General features: G+C 38.1%; 4 protein-coding genes across 4 annotated transcripts; 3 read left to right on the top strand and 1 right to left on the bottom strand.

Annotated features, from left to right (window-relative positions):
* Window positions 1–1,516: 1,516 nt before the first annotated feature.
* LOC116407794 (olfactory receptor 1G1-like) lies at window positions 1,517–2,359 on the top strand (the record flags this gene model as incomplete). Its single annotated transcript, XM_031893818.1, has 1 exon — window positions 1,517–2,359. A coding segment is annotated over one exon (843 nt), but the record flags the coding sequence as incomplete, so codon positions are not given.
* A 5,596-nt stretch (window positions 2,360–7,955) lies between these two features.
* LOC100491305 (olfactory receptor 1052) lies at window positions 7,956–11,772 on the bottom strand. The gene is made up of 2 exons (XM_031893817.1): window positions 11,747–11,772; window positions 7,956–8,892 (listed from the first exon to the last, which is right to left on the bottom strand). Exons 1-2 carry the CDS (start codon window positions 11,770–11,772, stop codon window positions 7,956–7,958), a joined length of 963 nt encoding a protein of 320 aa, XP_031749677.1.
* A 555-nt stretch (window positions 11,773–12,327) lies between these two features.
* or8g1 (uncharacterized LOC100491470) lies at window positions 12,328–16,010 on the top strand. The gene is made up of 2 exons (XM_031893816.1): window positions 12,328–12,392; window positions 15,053–16,010. The coding sequence occupies exons 1-2, from the start codon at window positions 12,328–12,330 to the stop codon at window positions 16,008–16,010; spliced, it is 1,023 nt and encodes a 340-aa protein (XP_031749676.1).
* Window positions 16,011–17,311: 1,301 nt separating this feature from the next.
* On the top strand, window positions 17,312–20,482 carry LOC101732890 (olfactory receptor 146). Its single transcript, XM_031893815.1, has 2 exons — window positions 17,312–17,388; window positions 19,528–20,482. Exons 1-2 carry the CDS (start codon window positions 17,312–17,314, stop codon window positions 20,480–20,482), a joined length of 1,032 nt encoding a protein of 343 aa, XP_031749675.1.
* Window positions 20,483–20,844: the final 362 nt, after the last annotated feature.

The following is a 20,844-nucleotide window of genomic DNA, read 5'->3' as shown; positions in this document are numbered from 1 at the left end:
GGTTCATTTAGCCATTGCTGAAAGGGTATTGAGATCAGAGGTAAGATGTTGCATTTTTCAAACTTAATTTCATACTTAATAACGTTAACTTAAACTTTGCAAGTCACAAATTGTGCAAATTCATTCTACATTTCTACCTTGAGCTTTTTTAGCAGTGTAGAAAATGTCTGAATTCATTCTGACCTGTAGGATGGTGATGACCTGTAGGATGGTGAACCTTTGTTTTATTTCAGCCTCTAGGGAACCTGCTCTTTGGAAGGGGGAGCTGCTATCTGGGGTGTCAGGACCAATTCACTTGCACTGTACATAATGCACATAAAGTTCTGTAGATACATCTTTGTATGAACTTGTGAACACAGTAGGAAAATAACTTTTTTGTGGAAACGTCAAATTCCAAATATTTTATATAATAGGTTGTATAACGGCATAGTAGTACTCTATACATTGGTGGTGTCACTTTGTTCAATGATTCAGAGTCCCCTTGGACTTCTCCGCATTTTGTGGCGTTACAACCTTAAATGAAATGGTTATAATTGAGATTTTATATCGCCGATCTGCACAAAATAGTCTATAATGTAAACTTAGAAAAATAATCTGCACATCTTATAAAATTATTTCCAAATAAAAAAACCTGAAAAGTCTTAAGAACCCAGATCCAAAGCTGTGAAACCCCTACATAATCTCTGGTGCAACCAGAGGTTGGGAAAAATATAGCCTGGATTCTCCATAATACTTTGCTGTATGGAACAGTTACAAGAAGATGTCAGTGCTAAAAACAATCCATAGCTAAGCGTTGAGTCTGTAGAGCATATGGGAGGCATAGAAAGTATTTGGAAAAATGTTCACTGGTCTTTAGATGAGACCAAAACTGGTTTTGTTAACCCTAGTGGCATAGTTTTATGGGACAGAAAGCCAAAACAGTATGGTGGTGGTATCAACATGTTTTGGGGATGTGGGTATAGGTTGGGATTGCAAAAGCTATGGGGCCAAATACAAAGCCAATCTATAGGATGAACATTTTCTGTCTACAAGTAACATGGGATTGAGGAGAAGGAGGTCCAACTATCAGCAGGGCAATGGCCTAGCCACACCTAGAATGGTTTTAAACCAAGTACTTATCTTGAAGTTGCTGATTTGTCATAATGAGAAATATTTTCCATATGCAGGAGAAAAAAAACAATTAATTTTCATTCAAATTGCCCTTGTTCAATAATGTACATGATAAACAAAAACAAACAAACAAAAAACTTATTGATAATGTGGTCCTTAATGTCAAGACACAGTATTATAATATTACTGTACCTTAGGGGTGCTCAGCCTGTAGCCCTCTGGCTATTAGTCTCATCTCAGCAAGAGCTGGACAACGACTGATCTAAAGTCTTCCATTCTTGTACGTTTCTGTTTTAATGCATTTTATTATTATAGGCACTGCCACACTGAGATGGAAAACCAAACCATAGTGTATATGTTGGTTCTCGCTGGTCTGTCTGATCTTCCGAGTCTTCAGCTTCCTCTGTTCCTGGTGTTTCTCCTGATCTACCTATTGACTCTGACTGGGAACCTTCTCATCCTTCTCCTGATCTTCACTGATTCCCATCTTCACACCCCCATGTACTTCTTCCTTGGAACCCTGGCATGTCTGGATATGAGTTACACCTCAGTCACTGCCCCAAGAATGCTCTATGATTTTCTCAGAAGAAGAAGGGCCATTTCTATACCAGCTTGTATAACTCAGATCTACTTCTTCATCTGTTTTGGTGTTTCAGAGACATCTGTGCTGGCAGTGATGTCCTATGACAGATACATTGCCATCTGCCGCCCTCTTCACTACATGCAGATAATGAGCTGGAAATCTTGTGTTCAAATTGTATCAGGCATGTTGGTATTTAGTGTACTATATTCCTTAATGCACACCCTTTTTTTAAATAAACTGACATTTTGCAGGTCAGATACTTTGCAAAGTCTATTTTGTGACCTTCCCCAGTTGCTTCAGATCTCCTGTAGTGACACATTCATCAATGTATTGCTTATATTTCTATCTGGGATACTATTTCAGTTAGGCATTGTGGTGGTCACCTTTTTCCCATATATCACTATAATAACCACTGTGCTGAAAATCCCATCAAAAACCATGAGATCCAAAGCTTTCTCCACCTGCTCCTCCCATCTAACTGTCGTCTTTATATTTTACAGCACTATTTTCTTCAACTATTTTTTCTTAAATACAAATAATTCAACTGAGGACAAAGTGGCTTCTGTATTTTACGCAATATTAGACCCTTTTTTAAACCCTTTAATCTACAGCCTGAGGAACCAAGAGCTCAAAATGGCCTTAACAAGAGCTTTACAAAAACTGTAAATGATTGGATAGATTGAATGAATAAACTAAATTAGAAGAAGAATAAAAATTGGGAGGCCCATTTCTCAAACATCTGGGTTTGTTTTCGTTTTTGAGGTTTATTCTGCCACGACTAAACTTACAAATGAAAAAAGCATTAATGTTTATATATTTAATATTTGCCCAAGACAAAAAAAAAAGTGGACCCCAAATGCATTAAAACAAATGTGAATTCCTGGAACCATGAATAGTGATGGGCGAAATAATTCACCAGGCATGGATTCACAGCGAATGTCAGCGTTTCGCCATTGGCGAATTATTTTGCGAAACAGGGGACAAAATAATAAAAAACCTGAAAAGTCTTGATTGCTGGAGAACCCAGATCCAAAGCTGTGAAACCCCTACATAATCTCTGGTGCAAACAGAGGTTGGGACAAATATAACCTGGATTCTCCACAATACTTTGCTGTATGGAACAATTACAAGATGTCAGTGCTAAAAACAATCTATAGCTAAGCGTAGAGTCTGTAGAGCATATGGGAGGCATAGAAAGTATTTGGAAAAATGGTCACTGGTCTTTAGATGATAAGAGTGTTCTTCGTCTAAGTCAGAGTATTCCTTAAAGAGATTCAGTCATGATTTTTATGTCTAAATTACGCTGTTTACATAGCAAATAATTCCCTCTGTTGTTTAACGTTTAATTCTTGAACCATTTGTAGCTGTAATATTGGTGTATAGGCGCCATCTCAGTGCCTTGTGCCTGAGTCTGAGCTTTCAGCCAGCGCTACACATTAGAATTTCTTTCAGCTAACCTATTGTTTCTCCTACTCCCATGTAACTGGAGGAGTCCCAAGCCGGACTTGGCTTTCTTACTATTGAGTGCTATTCTGATACCTACTGGGAGCTGCTATCTTGCTCCCTTCCCATTGTTCTGCTGATGGGCTGCTGGGGGTGAGGGGGGGGGATATCACTTCAACTTGCAGCGCAGCAGTAAAGTGTGCCTGAGTCTGAGCTTTCAGAAGGAGCCAGTGCTACACATTAGAACTGCTTTCAGCTAACCTATTGTTTCTCCTCAGACACATATCAAGATCATTACATTGAAAACTTGCCCCGAGCTTCCTGTTATTGAAACCATAAAGAGCATAATGGATTTTGAAAACTAAGACTTTGGCTATAGATTCCCTCCCCACTAATGGAAAATCTATATCTTTAGATCGCCACACAACTTTCACACAAGTTCAACATTTTAGTATACAGTCTCCTTTTCCATCATAACAGATACATAATATCAACATCATCACCTACCAGAGTAGGTTGAAATGAATTAGCTTTAGGTATGACTGTTCAGTTATGCTCCAATATCTTGTATGCAAAGAGGATTGAACTTTTGTTTAATTGGAGGGGAGAATTGGAGGCTCGGAAGCTGGCATGGCTCAACCTGGTTATGAATAGTTATGAAAGTATACAAGTTTGCAATAAAAAAAAAACCCCATCAAGGTTCTCTTCTGAATAGCATATCTGCCACTTTAGAAACCCCTACACTTGACCATACCTGGTCTCTAAATACATTAGGGTGCTCAACCATCAAGGTTCTCTTCTGAATAGCATATCTGCCACTTTAGAAACCCCTACACTTGACCATACCTGGCCTCTAAATACAGTAGGGCGCTCAACCATCAAGGTTCTCTTCTGAATAGAATATCTGCCACATTAGAAACCCCTACACTTGACCATACCTGGTCTCTAAATACAGTAGGGCGCTCAACCATCAAGGTTCTCTTCTGAATAGCATATCTGCCACTTTAGAAACCCCTACACTTGACCATACCTGGTCTCTAAATACAGTAGGGCGCTCAACCATCAAGGTTCTCTTCTGAATAGCATATCTGCCACTTTAGAAACCCCTACACTTGACCATACCTGGTCTCTAAATACAGTAGGGCACTCAACCATCAAGGTTCGCTTCTGAATAGCATATGTGCCACTTTAGAAACCCCTACACTTGACCATACCTGGTCTCTAAATACAGTAGGGCGCTCAACCATCAAGGTTCTCTTCTGAATAGCATATCTGCCACTTTAGAAACCCCTACACTTGACCATACCTGGTCTCTAAATACAGTAGGGCACTCAACCATCAAGGTTCGCTTCTGAATAGCATATGTGCCACTTTAGAAACCCCTACACTTGACCATACCTGGTCTCTAAATACAGTAGGGCGCTCAACCATCAAGGTTCTCTTCTGAATAGCATATCTGCCACTTTAGAAACCCCTACACTTGACCATACCTGGTCTCTAAATACAGTAGGGCGCTCAACCATCAAGGTTCTCTTCTGAATAGCATATCTGCCACTTTAGAAACCCCTACACTTGACCATACCTGGTCTCTAAATACAGTAGGGCGCTCAACCATCAAGGTTCTCTTCTGAATAGCATATCTGCCACTTTAGAAACCCCTACACTTGACCATACCTGGTCTCTAAATACAGTAGGGAGCTCAACCATCAAGATTCTCTTCTGAATAGCATATCTGCCACTTAAGAAACCCCTACACTTGACCATACCTGGTCTCTAAATATAGTAGGGCGCTCAACCACCAAGGTTTAATCAAATAAAGGGGCCTGCCACTTCATAAAAAAGAGGGTGGGATGTACATTTCATTTACATTATGTGTTTGTCAAGGCCTGATGGCTCTTACTGGGGTTGAAGTTAGGACCAAGGAGTTCAGAACATTCAATATGTGGTATCCAAGGGTAGTCTGTTTATTTTGAATTTTTGTGCCTTGCCAGGCGTGGTAACCGTGGTGGCATTGTGTCACTACTACTAAAATCATGGTGGGAGTGGCTTCTAAAGGTAGTTTGGAGATGGTAATGTATTCAAAAAGGTCTCCATCAAACTCCATTTCCTGCTTCTGCAGAATGCTAATCAATACAGAGGTTGCTGGAGTCAAAGAGATCCAATAACATTTATAATATTTTATTCAAACAAGGGGTACAGATTGCAGCGTAATTTTTTAAGAACCAAAAATGGAATCATTGAGTATTTGGGGACTCAAAATGAACCAACATGATAACATGTATCAAGGTTTTATTATATACCTATGTACTTATAATGGGAAGTGAATTGTGCTTAGTACAGGGGAATCCCTATGTGCCATAGTTTTATGTTATCTCTCTGTACAGGCTATGAGCAAACTTAGGGGGCTGTTCCTGCTGAATTGTGCTTAGTACAGGGGAATCCCTATGGTTTATGGTATCTCTCTGTACAGGCTATGATCAAACTTGGATTCTCACTAGCTGCACCAATCACTTCTGGGGTCCTGGAATACACCCTTCTTGGGACAACACAATAGCCTTGCCAACTTATATAGGTCCCTAGCCAGCACTTACCAAGGACAGCTCAGCTGAGAGACATCTGCTGACAAGGCCTGTGCCATCACTAGATGTTACCGAGGCCAATGGGGTTCCTCCTTATTCCCAACTCAGTTAAATAGTTTTCCTGGTCTGGGACCTCCTACTCTAGAAATAACACAATGCAGCTCCCCCTAGAGAACCAAATATAGGTGTTGTCGCTGTTGGACAATATAGATATTGCATTTAGAATATACATTTATATTTCTCTTCTTAAAAGTGGACAAGAAATTTAGGTGGAATCACTAAAACGTGGAAAAATAATTCTCTAAATGTGATCTTGTATGTAGCTATGAAAAAAAATCCACGAAAACCTCAATATCCTCGGAAAAATGGTTTCCTTTAGAATTTTTGTATGAAGGAAATTAGAATGAGATTATGTTCTACATTATTATATTTATATTGAAATGTTACTTATAAAAATGTTCGATTTGCTTCCCTAATCCATGTAATATCCATGCTGGTCAATACTTTATTGTTATCACATTGCTACTCTACCTTCTCTCTTTGGTTTTCAAATTCCAGATCTGTAAAAAAAATGAAATTTTATTTTAAAATTTTGGAAATTTTTAAAAAGAAAGTTCTATTTCACTGGCTTACTAGTATACAAACTGTTCCATCACAATCATGGGGCCACACACAGGTAGAATAGAAACAAGAACAGAGGAACATTCAGCCCAAACCAAGAATGAGAAGGACATCTCTAAGCCACAGGTATCACTGAGATCATTACAGGAAATTGAATTATTAACACAATAATGGCAAAAAAAGTATAGATAATTTGTATGGAAAGAGCAGTGAAATGGACATAACCAATTAATAATAATAATAATAATAATACTTTCTAAGACCTCAAGATGATACTGAGCTGTAACTTGCAATGGGACATTTTAGCTCTTGGATCTCTTGAAATTTCACAAGCTGCTACAGCTCCTTATTAGTGAAGAGCAAATTTTTTCGCCAGGCATGGATTTGCAGCGAATTTCTGCATTTCGCCATTGGCGAATTGTTTCGCAAAACTACCGTGAAAATTCACAGCGGAAAAATGCGTCGCACAGAAATTTTTTTTGTTGTGCATCAAACCGGGCATAGTCGAGTCAAAAAAGGGAGTGGTCGCTTCAAATTGGGCGCTGTCGCATAAAAAAGGGCTCAAAAAATATACGCAGGTGACAAAAAATAGACATGGGCGACAAAATTGCGCGACAAATGCGTTTCACGAATTTCACGAAGCTATCATGAATATTCGCAGCAGAAAAATGCGTTGCACGGAAATAGTTTTTGTTGTGTGTCAAAGCAGGCGCGGTTGCGTCACAAAAGGGAGCGGTTGCGTCAAAAAAGAGCGCAAAAATGAAATGCAGGTGACAAAAATAGACACGGACGACAAAAAAAACGCGCAACAAATGCGTTTCACAAATTTTTTGCCATTTCCTGAATTTTCATGCTTCTTACGCAAATTTTATGGCGAAACGGGACAGATTCGCTCATCACTACTCCTGATAGGTCCATCTGATGCCTTGGGTTTCACAGGCTCCTTTGCACAGGATTAAGTGAGCATTTGGCCATTTAGGCAGGACAGTTCTTTATTGCAGACCAAAAAGGGGTAAATTTTATTGGAATTGGAAAAAATAGGTATGACTGGGGTGGATCATACAGTAGATCAATTAGTAGGTCAAATTATCCATACGTTTCATATTCATATCTCAGGGGGTATGGACATTCACATAGGGGCCCATTTATCAACATTTGGATTTTAGTGGTTTTAGTGGTTTTTAAACTCATTTTCCCTAAAACCACAAATGCCAAGTCATTTATTAAAAAAAACTGCAAAAAGAATCCAAATAGAAACTTCAAAATGTCCGTCTTCGGAATAATGTTTGTACGAATGAAAGCACTGGGAAAACCTGAAAACTCTTTGATCCATTGCAAAAGCAGTTTTAAACCAATCATCTTTATTATTTTTTTTTCATATAAGATCAAAGAGATTAAATAGGTTTACACCAGTCCCTGCCCAGTGTGGAAGGAAATAAGAGGAAACCCACACACGTACTGGGAGAACAAAGAAGCCTCTTGCAGGTAGCCCTCTGGTTAGAACCAAACATATGACCCCCAAGCGAAAAGGCAGCATTTCTAACAATTGTCCCACCGTGCCAGCCATTGTCCATGGTTCTCTAACGGCTATAGTTCATTCAACTAATTTATCCAATGATTTACAGTGAGTGTAAAGTTCTTTTTAAAGATGTTTTGAGCTCCTGGTTCCTCAGACTGTAGATCAGAGGATTTAAAAAGGGAGTTAATATTGCATAAAATACAGAAGCCACTTTGTCCTCTGTGAAATGATACTTTGCATTTGGGCGGAAGTAGTTGAAGAAAGCAGTACTGTAAAATATAGAGACCACAGTTAGATGGGAGGAGCAGGTGGAGAAAGCTTTGGCTCTCATGTTTTTTGATGGAATTTTCAGAACAGTAATAATTATAGTGATGTATGGGTAAAAGGTGACCCCTAAAATTCCTATTCCTAACAATATTCCAAAGAGAAATATAAGCAATACATTGATGAATGTGTCACTACAGGAGACCTGAAGCAACTGGGGCAGGTCACAAAAGAAACTTTGCAAAACATTAGAGCTGCAAAAGGTCAGTTTACTTAAAAAAAGAGTGTGCAGCAAGGAATATACTGAAGTAGAAACCAACACACCTGATACAAACTGAACACAAACATTCCAGCTCATTATCTGCATGTAGTGAAGAGGGCGGCAGATAGCAATGTATCTGTCATAGGACATCACTGCCAGCAAAAATACCTCTGATACACCAAAAAAGATGAAGAAGTAGACTTGAGTTATACAAGCTGGTACAGAAATTATCCTTCTTCCTGTAAATAAATCAAAGAGCATTCTTGGGGCAGTGACTGAGGAGTAACTCATATCCAGACATGCCAGGGTTCCAAGGAAGAAGTACATGGGGGTGTGAAGATGGGAATCAGTGAAGATCAGGAGAAGGATGAGAAGGTTTATAATAAGAGTCATAAAATAGACAACAAGAAAAAGCAAGAAAAGGAGAAGCTGAAGATTCAAAAGATCAGACAGTCCAGTTAGAACCAACATATACACTACAGATTGGTTTTCCATCTCAATGTGGTGTTGCCTATAAAAAAGAACAAATAATAAAAATGCATAAAATGAAACTAATAACAGAGACTGATCCAGCAAATATTATTCTCAGCAAAAGAGAGAAAACTTAGAGCCAAAAAAAGACCTCCTCCATGTCTGAAGGCACCCCGTGTCTCTCTAGTACAAAACTTCTAGGATAGTAAGTGCAGTATGTGTTTGCAATGTGTGACTTTTCACAAAACTGAAAAAAAAACACAAGACTCCAATTTATTGTGAGCGGCAAGCTTTTAAAAAAAAAGGTTGCTGTCAAAAACACCCATAAGCTCGGAAAAAGCGACAGTGGGAAAAAAAGTTGCCGCAAAGAAATTCCCATTGACTTCCCAACCTGTTTTATGAATTTTTGCCAATTTGTGAAATTTTCCGGTGAAGCGAAACAGGACAGATTCTCTCACCGCCAATGGTTTTACCTTCAGATCATTGCCAAATGTTGAAAACTTCCTTTCCATTAGGGCTAAGGGGATTTTGCTAATTGTACTGACCATGCTGACAAGTTCTTCTGTGGAACAATATATGGAAGGAAACCCAGAAGTAGTTGGCTACCGGCTTGAAAACAAATCTTATGTTAAACAAAATCTTATGAAAGAAATTTGAAATTCGTATAACTACCAATGCTAAAATATAACAAAAATCTCTCACCTATTATCTCGATTGCCTTTATGCAACCACTGAACAAGTCTCAGCCATAAAAACCCTCGCACCTAAGCCTTCCAATTCTCCTGAGTCTAATTCCATTCTAACAGTTCCCAAGTCATTTATAATATGCATGTACATTTTTCTGTTTCCATCCCTTCTGTAATATCTCAAAAGGGAACTGAAAAAGTTATCTCGTTATCTCAACTCATTGACAAGATTCCCATAGACTTTAATAGAGTTTTCACACGATGAGCAGTGAGAGACGTTTTTCTGAATCTCAAAAGGAACCTCGTCCATGAACCTTCATGTCATAAACCTTTTTCTGACTGAAGGAATCCTGCCTAATAGTGATGGGTGAAATGTTTCGCCAGGCATGGATTCACGGCGAAAAGTTTGCCGCGCGTCCAAAAATTGACGCGGGCGTCAAAAGAATTGCCACACGTCAAAATAAATAGTCGCAGGCGTCAAAAGAATAGTCGTGGGCATCAAAAGAATAGCCGCAGCATCAAAATAAATAGTTGCGGACGTCAAAAGAATAGTCGCAGGCATCAAAATAAATAGTTGCGGACGTCAAAAGAATAGTCGCAGGCATCAAAATAAATAGTTGTGGCGTCAAAATAAATAGTCGCATGTTAAAAGAATAGTTTTGCGTCAGAATAATAGTCGCGCGTCAAAAGAATAGTCTTGCATCAAAATAATAGTCGCGCGTCAAAAGAATAGTCTTGCATCAAAATAAATAGTCACGCGTCAAAAAATTAGTTGCGGGCGTCAAAAGAATAGTCTCGCGTCAAAATAAATAGTCGCGGTGGCAAAATAATAGTCGCGTGTCAAAAGAATAGTCTTGCATCAAAATAAATAGTTGCGGTGGCAAAAGTAATAGTCGCGCGTCAAAAAATTAGTTGCGGGAGTCAAAAGAATAGTCGCGGGCGACAAATTTTTTTCCGTGTGACATTTTTGCCGTTTTGCGAATCTTTTGAAAGATTCGCTAATTTTCCCGCGAAGTGAAACGGGACAGATTCGCTCATCACTACTGCCTAATGTGTTATAATTAAGAGCCAGGTACTTAAGCTTATGCATGCCATATCCACATGAACTTGTGAGTAGAGAGACAAGTCCCAGAATCCATCACTTTTACAATGGAACCAGGAGAGGGATGGGGTTGAATTACATTGAGAGCCTAAGGGGGACCAGGAACTGGTCTCATCAAGCACAGAGACAGACTTTAATGGTTTCTGTTCTACCTGGGTAATCTGTGGAAGTGTTTTTTTTCCGCATTTTTCATAAATAAGTTGAATTTTGATAGATCGGCCTCTCTGGATTAAGCTGAATCTGCATTGCGTGAAACGCAACCAAATTCTGGGTTCTCTGTGTCTCTATCAAATAAAGTGGAACAGGTTGCTGGTAGTGATGAGCAAATTTTTTCAGCAGGCATTGATTCGCAGAGAATTTCTGCATTTCACCATTGGCGAATTGTTTTGCAAAACTTCTGTAAAAATTCACTGCAGAAAAATTATTTTGTCGTGCGTCAAATTGGGCGTGGTCGCGTCAAAAAGGGTGCGGATGAGTCAAAAAAAGGGCGCGTTACATCAAAAAAGGGTGGGCGACAAAAAAAGATGTGGGTGACAAAAAAAAACATGCGACAAATGCGTTTCGAGAATTTTTTGCGGATCTTCTTGCTGTTTCGCGAATTTTATGGTGAAGCGAAACGGGACAGATTCGCTCATCACTAGTTGCTGGACCATTAAGTTACATAATCTGGAAATCAGTTCAAGTAACAGTTCCAGTTGAAGATATTTAGGACGTGTTTACTCAGCTCATATTGAAAGCATCAGAAATGGCACACCTACAAACAATTATTCCTTTTTCATTTAACAATCAGAGCTTCTTCAGGATAATGAAGAACTAGGAAGTACTATGACAACACCAAAAGATGAGGAAATTTGAAAATAATATGGAGAAGCTAAAAAAAAAAAAAATAGGGGGTTGCTCTATGAATTTATCTACCTTATTTTCAAAGATTCTAAAATAGTTTTTGTATCTACTGCTTTAAAGCAGGGGCAAGGGTAGTTAACAATTTCCCATTAGGAATCAACATTGGAACCAGGACGGAAGATTTGTTCATTAGTTTTGGCAACAAAAATCTTACTTACAAATGGCTTGTATATTACATATGGACAGTGGCAGAGTTCCATTACCCATCTCCATCCTCCATTGCAGACATTGGTCATCAGAAACTAATGAACCTGTTGACTATGTCAAGGAACATTACTGTAGAAAGTCAGTAAAACTAAAATACCGGATATAAAGTTGCCATGTTCTCCACAATCAATCATATAAATTGTTTATGAGGGGAGAGTAGTATAACATGCAACAGCCATAATATATAGAATAAGACACCATTACTGCTCTCCAGACCTTCTCTATGGTCTTTTATAATTTGTTGTCCATTATCCTGATGGCCTAAAGAGAAAAATGGAATTCACAAGGAGATGACGACAAAGTCCATTGAAGTGAGTGAAACACACAATGGCAGCCATATGATACCATAATGTAAAGGGTACAAATACTAGTTCTCTTCACCATGAACATGTGGTGGGTTATGGCCAATTCTGACACCACTGATGTGGACTCCATTATGGTTGAGCTCTCTCCATGTAGCTTTATGGGCTGTCTGATGTAAGGTGCCCCTGTAATTACAGTACGTAGGTTGATGGATAGCTGGGTCTAATAGTTGCATTAAGCACCAATGCATCCATCCTACCTCTTATGATGAATAATGTACCCATTGATGCTAGTGAACCCTGGACTTACCACCAACCTGGATGATATTTATGCATGGAGGTAATCATTTCCTGGTCTTTTTCTATTTGATATACAGGTATCAAATGTATTACCATGAATGCCAGGGGTTTTCTGGATAAGGGATTTTTCCATAATTTGGATCACCATGCCTCAAGTTTACTTAAAGGAGAAGGAAAGGTAAAAACTAAGTAAGCTTTATCAGAAAGGTCTATGTAAATACAGCCATAAGCACTTACAGTAATGCTGCATTGAGTCCTCTATCAAAAGAAACACAGGATTTCTTCTCTCTTTTTTTATAAACATGATGTTCCAGTGTCTGACTTCCTCTCTCAGAAACAGCCTTAATTCCCGGGGCCAGAGTCTGTACAGTTCTCCCCTCTCCTGCTCCTCCCTCCCACCAGAATGCTAAGAACTCCCTCCCTCCTCCCTTAGGAATGAGTGATCGCAGCTATACTGGCTAGAGACTGCAGGAAGGAAGCTACCTAAAATGGCAGCTGCTATCTTAAGCAAAGGGAGAAAGCTTCTAAAACTGTTTACTCAGGTATGGTAATGGTTTCTGCAGAATAAATATAGCGTTCTAGGTGGCACTAATGTGGCAAATCTATTGACAGTAAAATGCCAAAATGACTTTCCTTCTCCTTTAAAATCATTTAAACCCAATAATAAACCCAATAGGCTTGTTGGTCACCAATATGGATTCATAACCCCTAGATTACACAGTATGGTTTATTACTATAGAGAATAGTGATAACCGTATTTTTTTTGGCAGACAGGATTCACAGCGAATTTCCACATTTCGGCATAGGCGAATTGTTTTGCGAAATTTCAGAGAAATCAAATTGGGCGTGGTCCCGTTGAAATGGGCGCAGGCGTGGAAAACTAGGTGCGGGCGCGTCACAAAAAAGTCACGCAACAAATGCTTTTCGCGGATTTTTTTGCCGTTTCGCAAATTCTTATGTTGTTTCGCAAATTTTTCTGGTAAAGCGAAACAGGACAGATTCGCTCATCAATAAGAGAAAAAAAATGAAATCATTTTTAAAATTTAGAATTAGTCACTAAAACTGGACTCTATGGGAGATGGCCTTCCCATAATTCACAGCTTTCATGATAACGGGTTTCCAAATAAGGGATCCCATACCTGTAGTTCTGGGATGATACAGTCACAAATGCATTCCTTCCCAGAACTGCAGGTATTGTATCTCTTTTTTGGAGCTATAATTCATATATAAAAATACATATTGTAGCATTAATTTCTATTTATCTCTAATAAGTTTAGCCAATTTGCCCGTAGGTAGTAAATCTATCCCACTGGCATTTCTACATTATAATTACCCACAAGAGATCACCCGAATGGTTTATTTAGCAACTGCTTTCTTGAAATTGAGGTTGACGGGGATCTGATGTAGAGCGTTGCACAATGCGTTGCTCTGTGTAGAGGTGAGTCTCAACTCTCATTATTGCATACACTAAAAAAATAAATAGGTATTTGTTTTCTAAAATATAATTTATAATAATAGGCGATTCTCAAAATACACTGGTGTTCTAGAAAACAATATGATTTTGAGCAGAATGAACATTATTAGGTGCTGGGAAAGAACTCTCCTTCAACCTTTCCCCAAATAGTAGCAGAAGTAATAAAAACTTCACATAACGTCATATCATAAATTCAATTTCCTCTACTCCGAACATATCAGTACAGTTGGGCAGTATAGCCCCTCCCACACATGGAAACCTTCTGACTTCCTGCCCACCACTGTTATACATTTGCCATAGCAGGACAGATATTTTAGAAGCTCAAATGGCAGGTATTAAAGAATAAACCTGCAAAAAGTTGTCATAAAAACTTGACCAGTAAAAGATGGCACGTTTCTATAGATATTGGATGGAATATTCTCAGGGAACTTTATTAATTTAGTTTCCTAGTTTATCAGAACATTCAAGAGTTTATAAAAATGAAAGAAACAATGTGATCCTAGTCTCTTTTCTTTACAAATTCTAATCTACCCTTCCATCTTTGTTCCCTACAGAAATAGGACATGACTATGGATTAGGCCAAATGACCAGTAGAAGGAGTTTTCCTTGTATCCTGGTGGGCCAGTCTAACGCTGCCTATAAATCCCAGTAAGGCAATTTCTATCCTTGAACACAAATAACAGCAATGATAATCAAAAACAACAAACAAAAATGAATGATTTTGAAAAGATTTATTCACTTTAAACATAAGACAGAACTTCGTAAATGATGTTAATGTCGCTAATATACATCCACACATATAGCAAAATAATCTTTTGTTTTGTTTAAATATTAACAATAGTAATACCTCTCTTGTGAATATATTGGGATAGTGTTGGGGGGTAATCGATAACTAGCTAAATGGTTGAGTCCAAGGTTCTGCAGTTCAGTGTGTTAACTGGTTATGGGTGGTATTGTAAGTCATATAGTAGTATTTCCACAGTAAGTGCATACTGTGTAGCTTAAGAGAGAAAAGACACTAATATAGTATGCTACTTGCTGGTCTGTCTGATCTTTCACGTCTTCAGCTTCCTCTGTTCCTATCATTTCTCCTCATCTATCTTATAACTCTGACTGGGAAACTTCTCATCCTTCTCCTGATCTTTACGGATTCCCAAACTCTGTGCATACTTTGTACCTTTAGAGGAAAATTATTATCATAATTATGTTTTTGTTTATTTCTAAAGGAATTACCAAAGTGAGATGGAAAACCAAACAATAGTGTATGTGTTGGTTCTTGCTGGTCTGTCTGATCTTCCAAGTCTTCAGCTTCCTCTGTTCCTGGTGTTTCTCCTCATCTACCTTATAACTCTGACTGGGAACCTTCTCATCCTTCTCCTGATCTTCACTGATTCCCATCTTCACACCCCCATGTACTTCTTCCTTGGAACCCTGGCGTGTATGGATTTGTGTTCTTCCTCAGTCACGGTCCCGAGAATGCTCTTTGATTTACTCAGAGACACAAGGTTTATTTCTGTACCAGCTTGTATAACTCAGGTCTACTTTTTCTTCTTTTTTGCTCTTTCAGAGATATCTGTGCTGGCAGTGATGTCCTATGACAGATACATTGCTATTTGCCGCCCTCTTCACTACATGCAGATAATGAACTGGAAAGTTTGTGTTCATCTTGTTTTAATTGTGTTTGTTTTTAGTGCAGCATATTCCTCGGTGCACACTCTGTTTTTAGCTAAATTGACATTTTGCAGGTCAGAAGCTTTACAAAATTTCTTTTGTGACCTGCCCCAGTTGCTTCAGATCTCCTGTAGTGACATATTCATCAATGTATTGCTTATATTTCTCCTTGGGATAATGTTTGGACTGGCAATTTTAACTGTCACTTTTTTCCCATACATCGTGATACTCAGAACAGTTCTAAAAATCTCATCAAAAACCACGAGATCGAAAGCTTTCTCCACCTGCTCCTCCCATCTAACTGTGGTCTTTATATTTTACACTACTATTTTCTTTAACTACTTCCGCTCAAGTGCAAATGACCAATTTACTGAGGACAAAGTGTCTTCTGTATTTTACACAATATTAACCCCCTTTTTAAACCCTCTGATCTACAGTCTGAGGAACCAGGAACTCAAAATATCACTAAGAAAAACTTTACAAAGACTGCAAATAAAAAACTACAGTGACTAAAAACCTTTCTTAAAAAAAATGTATTTCAGAAAGTTCCTACAATATACAAAAGAATGAGACTTTAACCCCCTATTGTCTTTTTACGACCCAGAAGTGAAGTTGAGGGCAATAAAGATTGGCCAAGTGACTGGGAATCAAGGAAACAGACAGAATAAAATACATAGACAAACATTTGGGGGCACATTTATTGAAAGCTGTGCAAAAGACTAAGCCTCCCTCAAAAATCACAATCAGTCACAAGCAATTTCGAATCTGAAATGGGTAACCATGTCTTCCAACTCCTAAGTACCAAACAGCAATGCTTTGAATTTAGCAGTTTCAATAAAAAAATTATGAAAATTCTAAAAAATCACCTCAAAGCTTCCACGTTCAACTATCATATCTCCCACTTAACATAAGGTACCAAGAAAAAACATCCTAAATATGAAAGCCAAGGGTCCACTGAACAGCTTGATGCCCATTGTGCATAGGATTATCAAAGTATCTGGTATTTAAAGACCCCAAAAGAAAGTTAGTCCATACAAATTGCCCCTGAGATCTCTTAAGCTACTGAAAATTCAACACATTTACTGCATTTTTGTGGGGTAAAAACAAAAATAAAAAAATACATTGACCCCTTCAAAACCACATATTTTAGGAAAGTACACATTCGGGTGAATTCAAAATGGGTACCCATGTCTTTCTACTCCAAACTACAGAGTCGCAATGCTTTCCCACAATAGGTGCTTTTGATGAAATACCTGAAAATTGCACCCACTTTCAAGCACATTATCTCCCACATAGCATTAGGTACCAAGAAAACACATCCTAAATATGAAAGCCAAGGGTCCACTGAACAGTTTGATGCCCATTGTGCATAGGATCACCGATGTATCTGGTATTTAGAGACCCCAAAAGGAAGTTAGTGCATACAAAGTGAATACACTGCAATATAAGCTCCCGGCATGTTTATTATGTTCCATAAGACCCTAAAACAGCACAGAAACCCTAGAAAACCATATATTTTCAGAAAGTTCACATTCTGACAAAACAAAAATAGGTAAATACATCTTTCTACTGCAAACTACCAAACTACAAAGCTATGCTAAACATAACAGTTTTTATGACATTTCTGCAAATCGTCACTAAGCTTGCATTTTACCCCATTATGTACCCCCACATTTTGTAACATATCAACATAAAACATTCTAAATATGAACGCCAGGGGCCTACTGAACAGTTTGATGCCCTATATGCATAGATTTACCAAACTATGTGGGGTACAGAGGCACCCAAATTGATATATAGCAGACAAAATATCCATGAGCAAAGACATGTGCCAATTGAGGCTAGTGAACCCTGGAATTACCACCAACCTGGATAAGATTCATGAGTGGAGGTAGTAATTCCCTGGTCTTTTTCTATTTGATATACAGGTATCAAATCTATTTCCATGAATGCTTGGGACCTGGGGTTTTTCTGGATAAGGGATTTTTCCATAATTTGGATCACCCTATAGGCTTCTTGGTCACCCATATGGATTCATGAAGCTGTAACCCTAAATTACACAGTACTGTTTATTACTATAGAGAATAGCGATGAGCGATTTTTTTACGGCAGACATGGATTTGCAGCGAATTTCCGCATTTGTTTCGCGAATACTGAGAAAGTTGCTGGGGAAAAAACTAGTGTGCATCAAAAAAATGGTCACAGCAAAATAGTTGTGGAAGCGGTAAAATAGGTACGGCCTATTTTTTTTATGATTTTTTTTTACTTTTGAGAATTTTCATGTCGTTTCACAAATTTTTCGATGAAGTGAAACGGGGCGGATTCATTCATCACTAATAGAGAAAAAGAAAAAAAAAATGAATTATTCGTTAAAACTGGACTCCCTGGGAGATGGCCTTCCCATAATTCTCAGCTTTCTTGATAACGGGTTTCCAAAAAAGGGATCCCATACCTATAGTTCTGGGATGATACAGTTACAAATGCATTCCTTCCCAGAACTACAGGTATTGTATCACTTTTTTGGAGCTATAATTCATTTATTAAACTACATATTGTAACATTAATTTCTATGTATCTCTAATGAGTTTAGCCAATTTGCCCGTAGGTAGTAAATCTATCCCACTGGCATTTCTACATTATAATTACCCACAAGAGATCACCCGAATGGTTTATTTAGCAACTGCTTTCTTGAAATTGAGGTTGACGGGGATCTGATGTAGAGCGTTGCACAATGCGTTGCTCTGTGTAGAGGTGAGTCTCAACTCTCATTATTGCATACACTAAAAAAAAATTAGGTATTTGTTTTCTAAAATATAATTTATAATAATAGGTGATTCTCAAAATACACTGGTGTTCGAGAAAACAATGTGATTTTGAGCAGAATAAACATTACTAGGTGCTGGGAAAGAACTCTCCTTCAACCTTTCCCCAAATAGTAGCAGAAGTATGAAGAACTTCACATAACGTCATATCATAAATTCTATTTCCTCTACTCCGAACATATCAGCACAGTTGGGCAGTATAGCCCCTCCCACACATGGAAACCTTCTGACTTCCTCCCCACCACTGTTATACATTTGCCGTAGCAGAACAGATTTTTTAGAAGCTCAAATGGTAGGTGTTAAAGAATAAACCTGCAAAAAGTTGTCATAAAAACTTGACCAGTAAAAGATGGCACTTTCTATAGATATTGGATGGAATATTCTCAGGAAACTTTATTTATTTATTTACTTTCCTTGTTCCTATCAGAACATTCAAGAGTTTATAAAAATGAAAGAAACAATGTGATCCTAGTCTCTTTTCTTTACAAATTCTAATCTACCCTTCCATCTTTGTTCCCTACAGAAATAGGAAATGACTATGGATTAGGCCAAATGACCAGTAGAAGGAGTTTTCCTTGTATCCTGGTGGGCCAGTCGGACGCTGCCTATAAATCCCAGTAAGGCAATTTCTATCCTTGAACACAAATAACAGCAATGATAATCAAAAACAACAAACAAAAATGAATGATTTTGAAAAGATTTATTCACTTTAAACATAAGACAGAACTTCGTAAATGATGTTAATGTCGCTAATATACATCCACACATATAGCAACATAATCTTTTGTTTTGTTTAAATATTAACAATAGTAATACCTCTCTTGTGAATATATTGGGATAGTGTTGGGGGGGTAATCGATAACTGGATAGTAGCTAAATGGTTGAGTCCAAGGTTCTGCAGTTCAGTGTGTTAACTGGTTATGGGTGGTATTGTAAGTCATATAGTAGTGTTTCCACAGTAAGTGCATACTGTGTAGCTTAAGAGAGAAAAGACACTAATATACTACTGTATGCTACTTACTGGTCTGTCTGATCTTCCACATCTTCAGCTTCCTCTGTTCCTGGTGTTTCTCCTCATCTATCTTATAACTCTGACTGGGAACCTTCTCATACTTCTTCTGATCTTCAGGGATTCCCATACAATGTGCATACTTTGTACCTTTAGAGGAAAATTATTATCATAATTATATTTTTGTTTATTTCTATAGGCAATACCAAAGTGAGATGGAAAACCAAACCATAGTGTATATGTTGTCACTTGCTGGATTGTCTGATCTTCCACATCTTCAGCTTCCTCTGTTCCTGGTGTTTCTCCTCATCTACCTTATAACTCTGACTGGGAACCTTCTCATCCTTCTCCTGATCTTCACTGATTCCCATCTTCACACCCCCATGTACTTCTTCCTTGGAACCTTGGCGTCTATGGATTTGTGTTCTTCCTCAGTCACTGTCCCAAGAATGCTCTTTGATTTACTCAGAGACACAAGGTTTATTTCTTTACCAGCTTGTATAACTCAGTTCTACTTTTTCATCTTCTTTGCTCTGTCAGAGGTGTCTGTGCTGGCAGTGATGTCCTATGACAGATACATTGCTATCTGCCACCCTCTTCACTACATGCAGATAATGAGCTGGAAAGTTTGTGTTGTTCTTGTTTTAATTGTGTTTGTTTTTAGTGCAGTATGTTCCTTAGTGCACACTCTGTTTTTAACTAAATTAACATTTTGCAGGTCAGAAGCTTTGCAAAGTTTCTTTTGTGACCTGCCCCAGTTGCTTCAGATCTCCTGTAGTGACACATTCATCAATGTATTGCTTATATTTCTCCTTGGGATAATGTTTGGACTGGGAATTTTAACTGTTACTTTTTTACCATACATCGCGATACTCACAACAATTTTAAAAATCTCATCAAAACACACAAGATCCAAAGCTTTCTCCACCTGCTCCTCCCATCTAACTGTGGTCTTTATATTTTACACTACTATTCTCTTTAACTACTTCCACTCAAGTGTAAACGGCCATTTTACTGAGGACAAAGTGTCTTCTGTATTTTACACAATATTAGTCCCCTTTTTAAACCCTCTGATCTACAGTCTGAGGAACCAGGAACTCAAAATATCACTAAGAAAAACATTACAAAGACTGCAAATAAAAAAACTACAGTGACTAAAAACCTTTTTTTATAGAAAATGTGATTCAGAAAGTTCCTATAATACACAAAAGAATGAGACAATTGGGGGTCATTTACGACCCAGAAGTGAAGTTGAAGACAAGCAAGTTCCCCACAGTGACTGCTGGGCAGCAAATTCAAGGGATTCAGGGAAAGAGACAGAATAAAATACATAGAAAGATTATAAAACATTAGGGGGCACATTTATTGAAAGCTGAACAAAAGACTTAGCTCCCCAAAAAAATCACAATTAGTCACAAGCAATTGACATTTTTGCCTCAATTTCCAATTCTTTTCCAATGGGTTTGCCCATATTTATGGAACATTAGAACTATGTTATCATGGCTGAATGAAGTTA

Source organism: Xenopus tropicalis, chromosome 9 (genome assembly GCF_000004195.4).
Source record: "Xenopus tropicalis strain Nigerian chromosome 9, UCB_Xtro_10.0, whole genome shotgun sequence".
Lineage (NCBI taxonomy): Eukaryota > Metazoa > Chordata > Amphibia > Anura > Pipidae > Xenopus > Xenopus tropicalis.
Note: the sequence above shows the minus strand (reverse complement) of the source record. Positions and strands in the feature narration are given on the sequence as shown.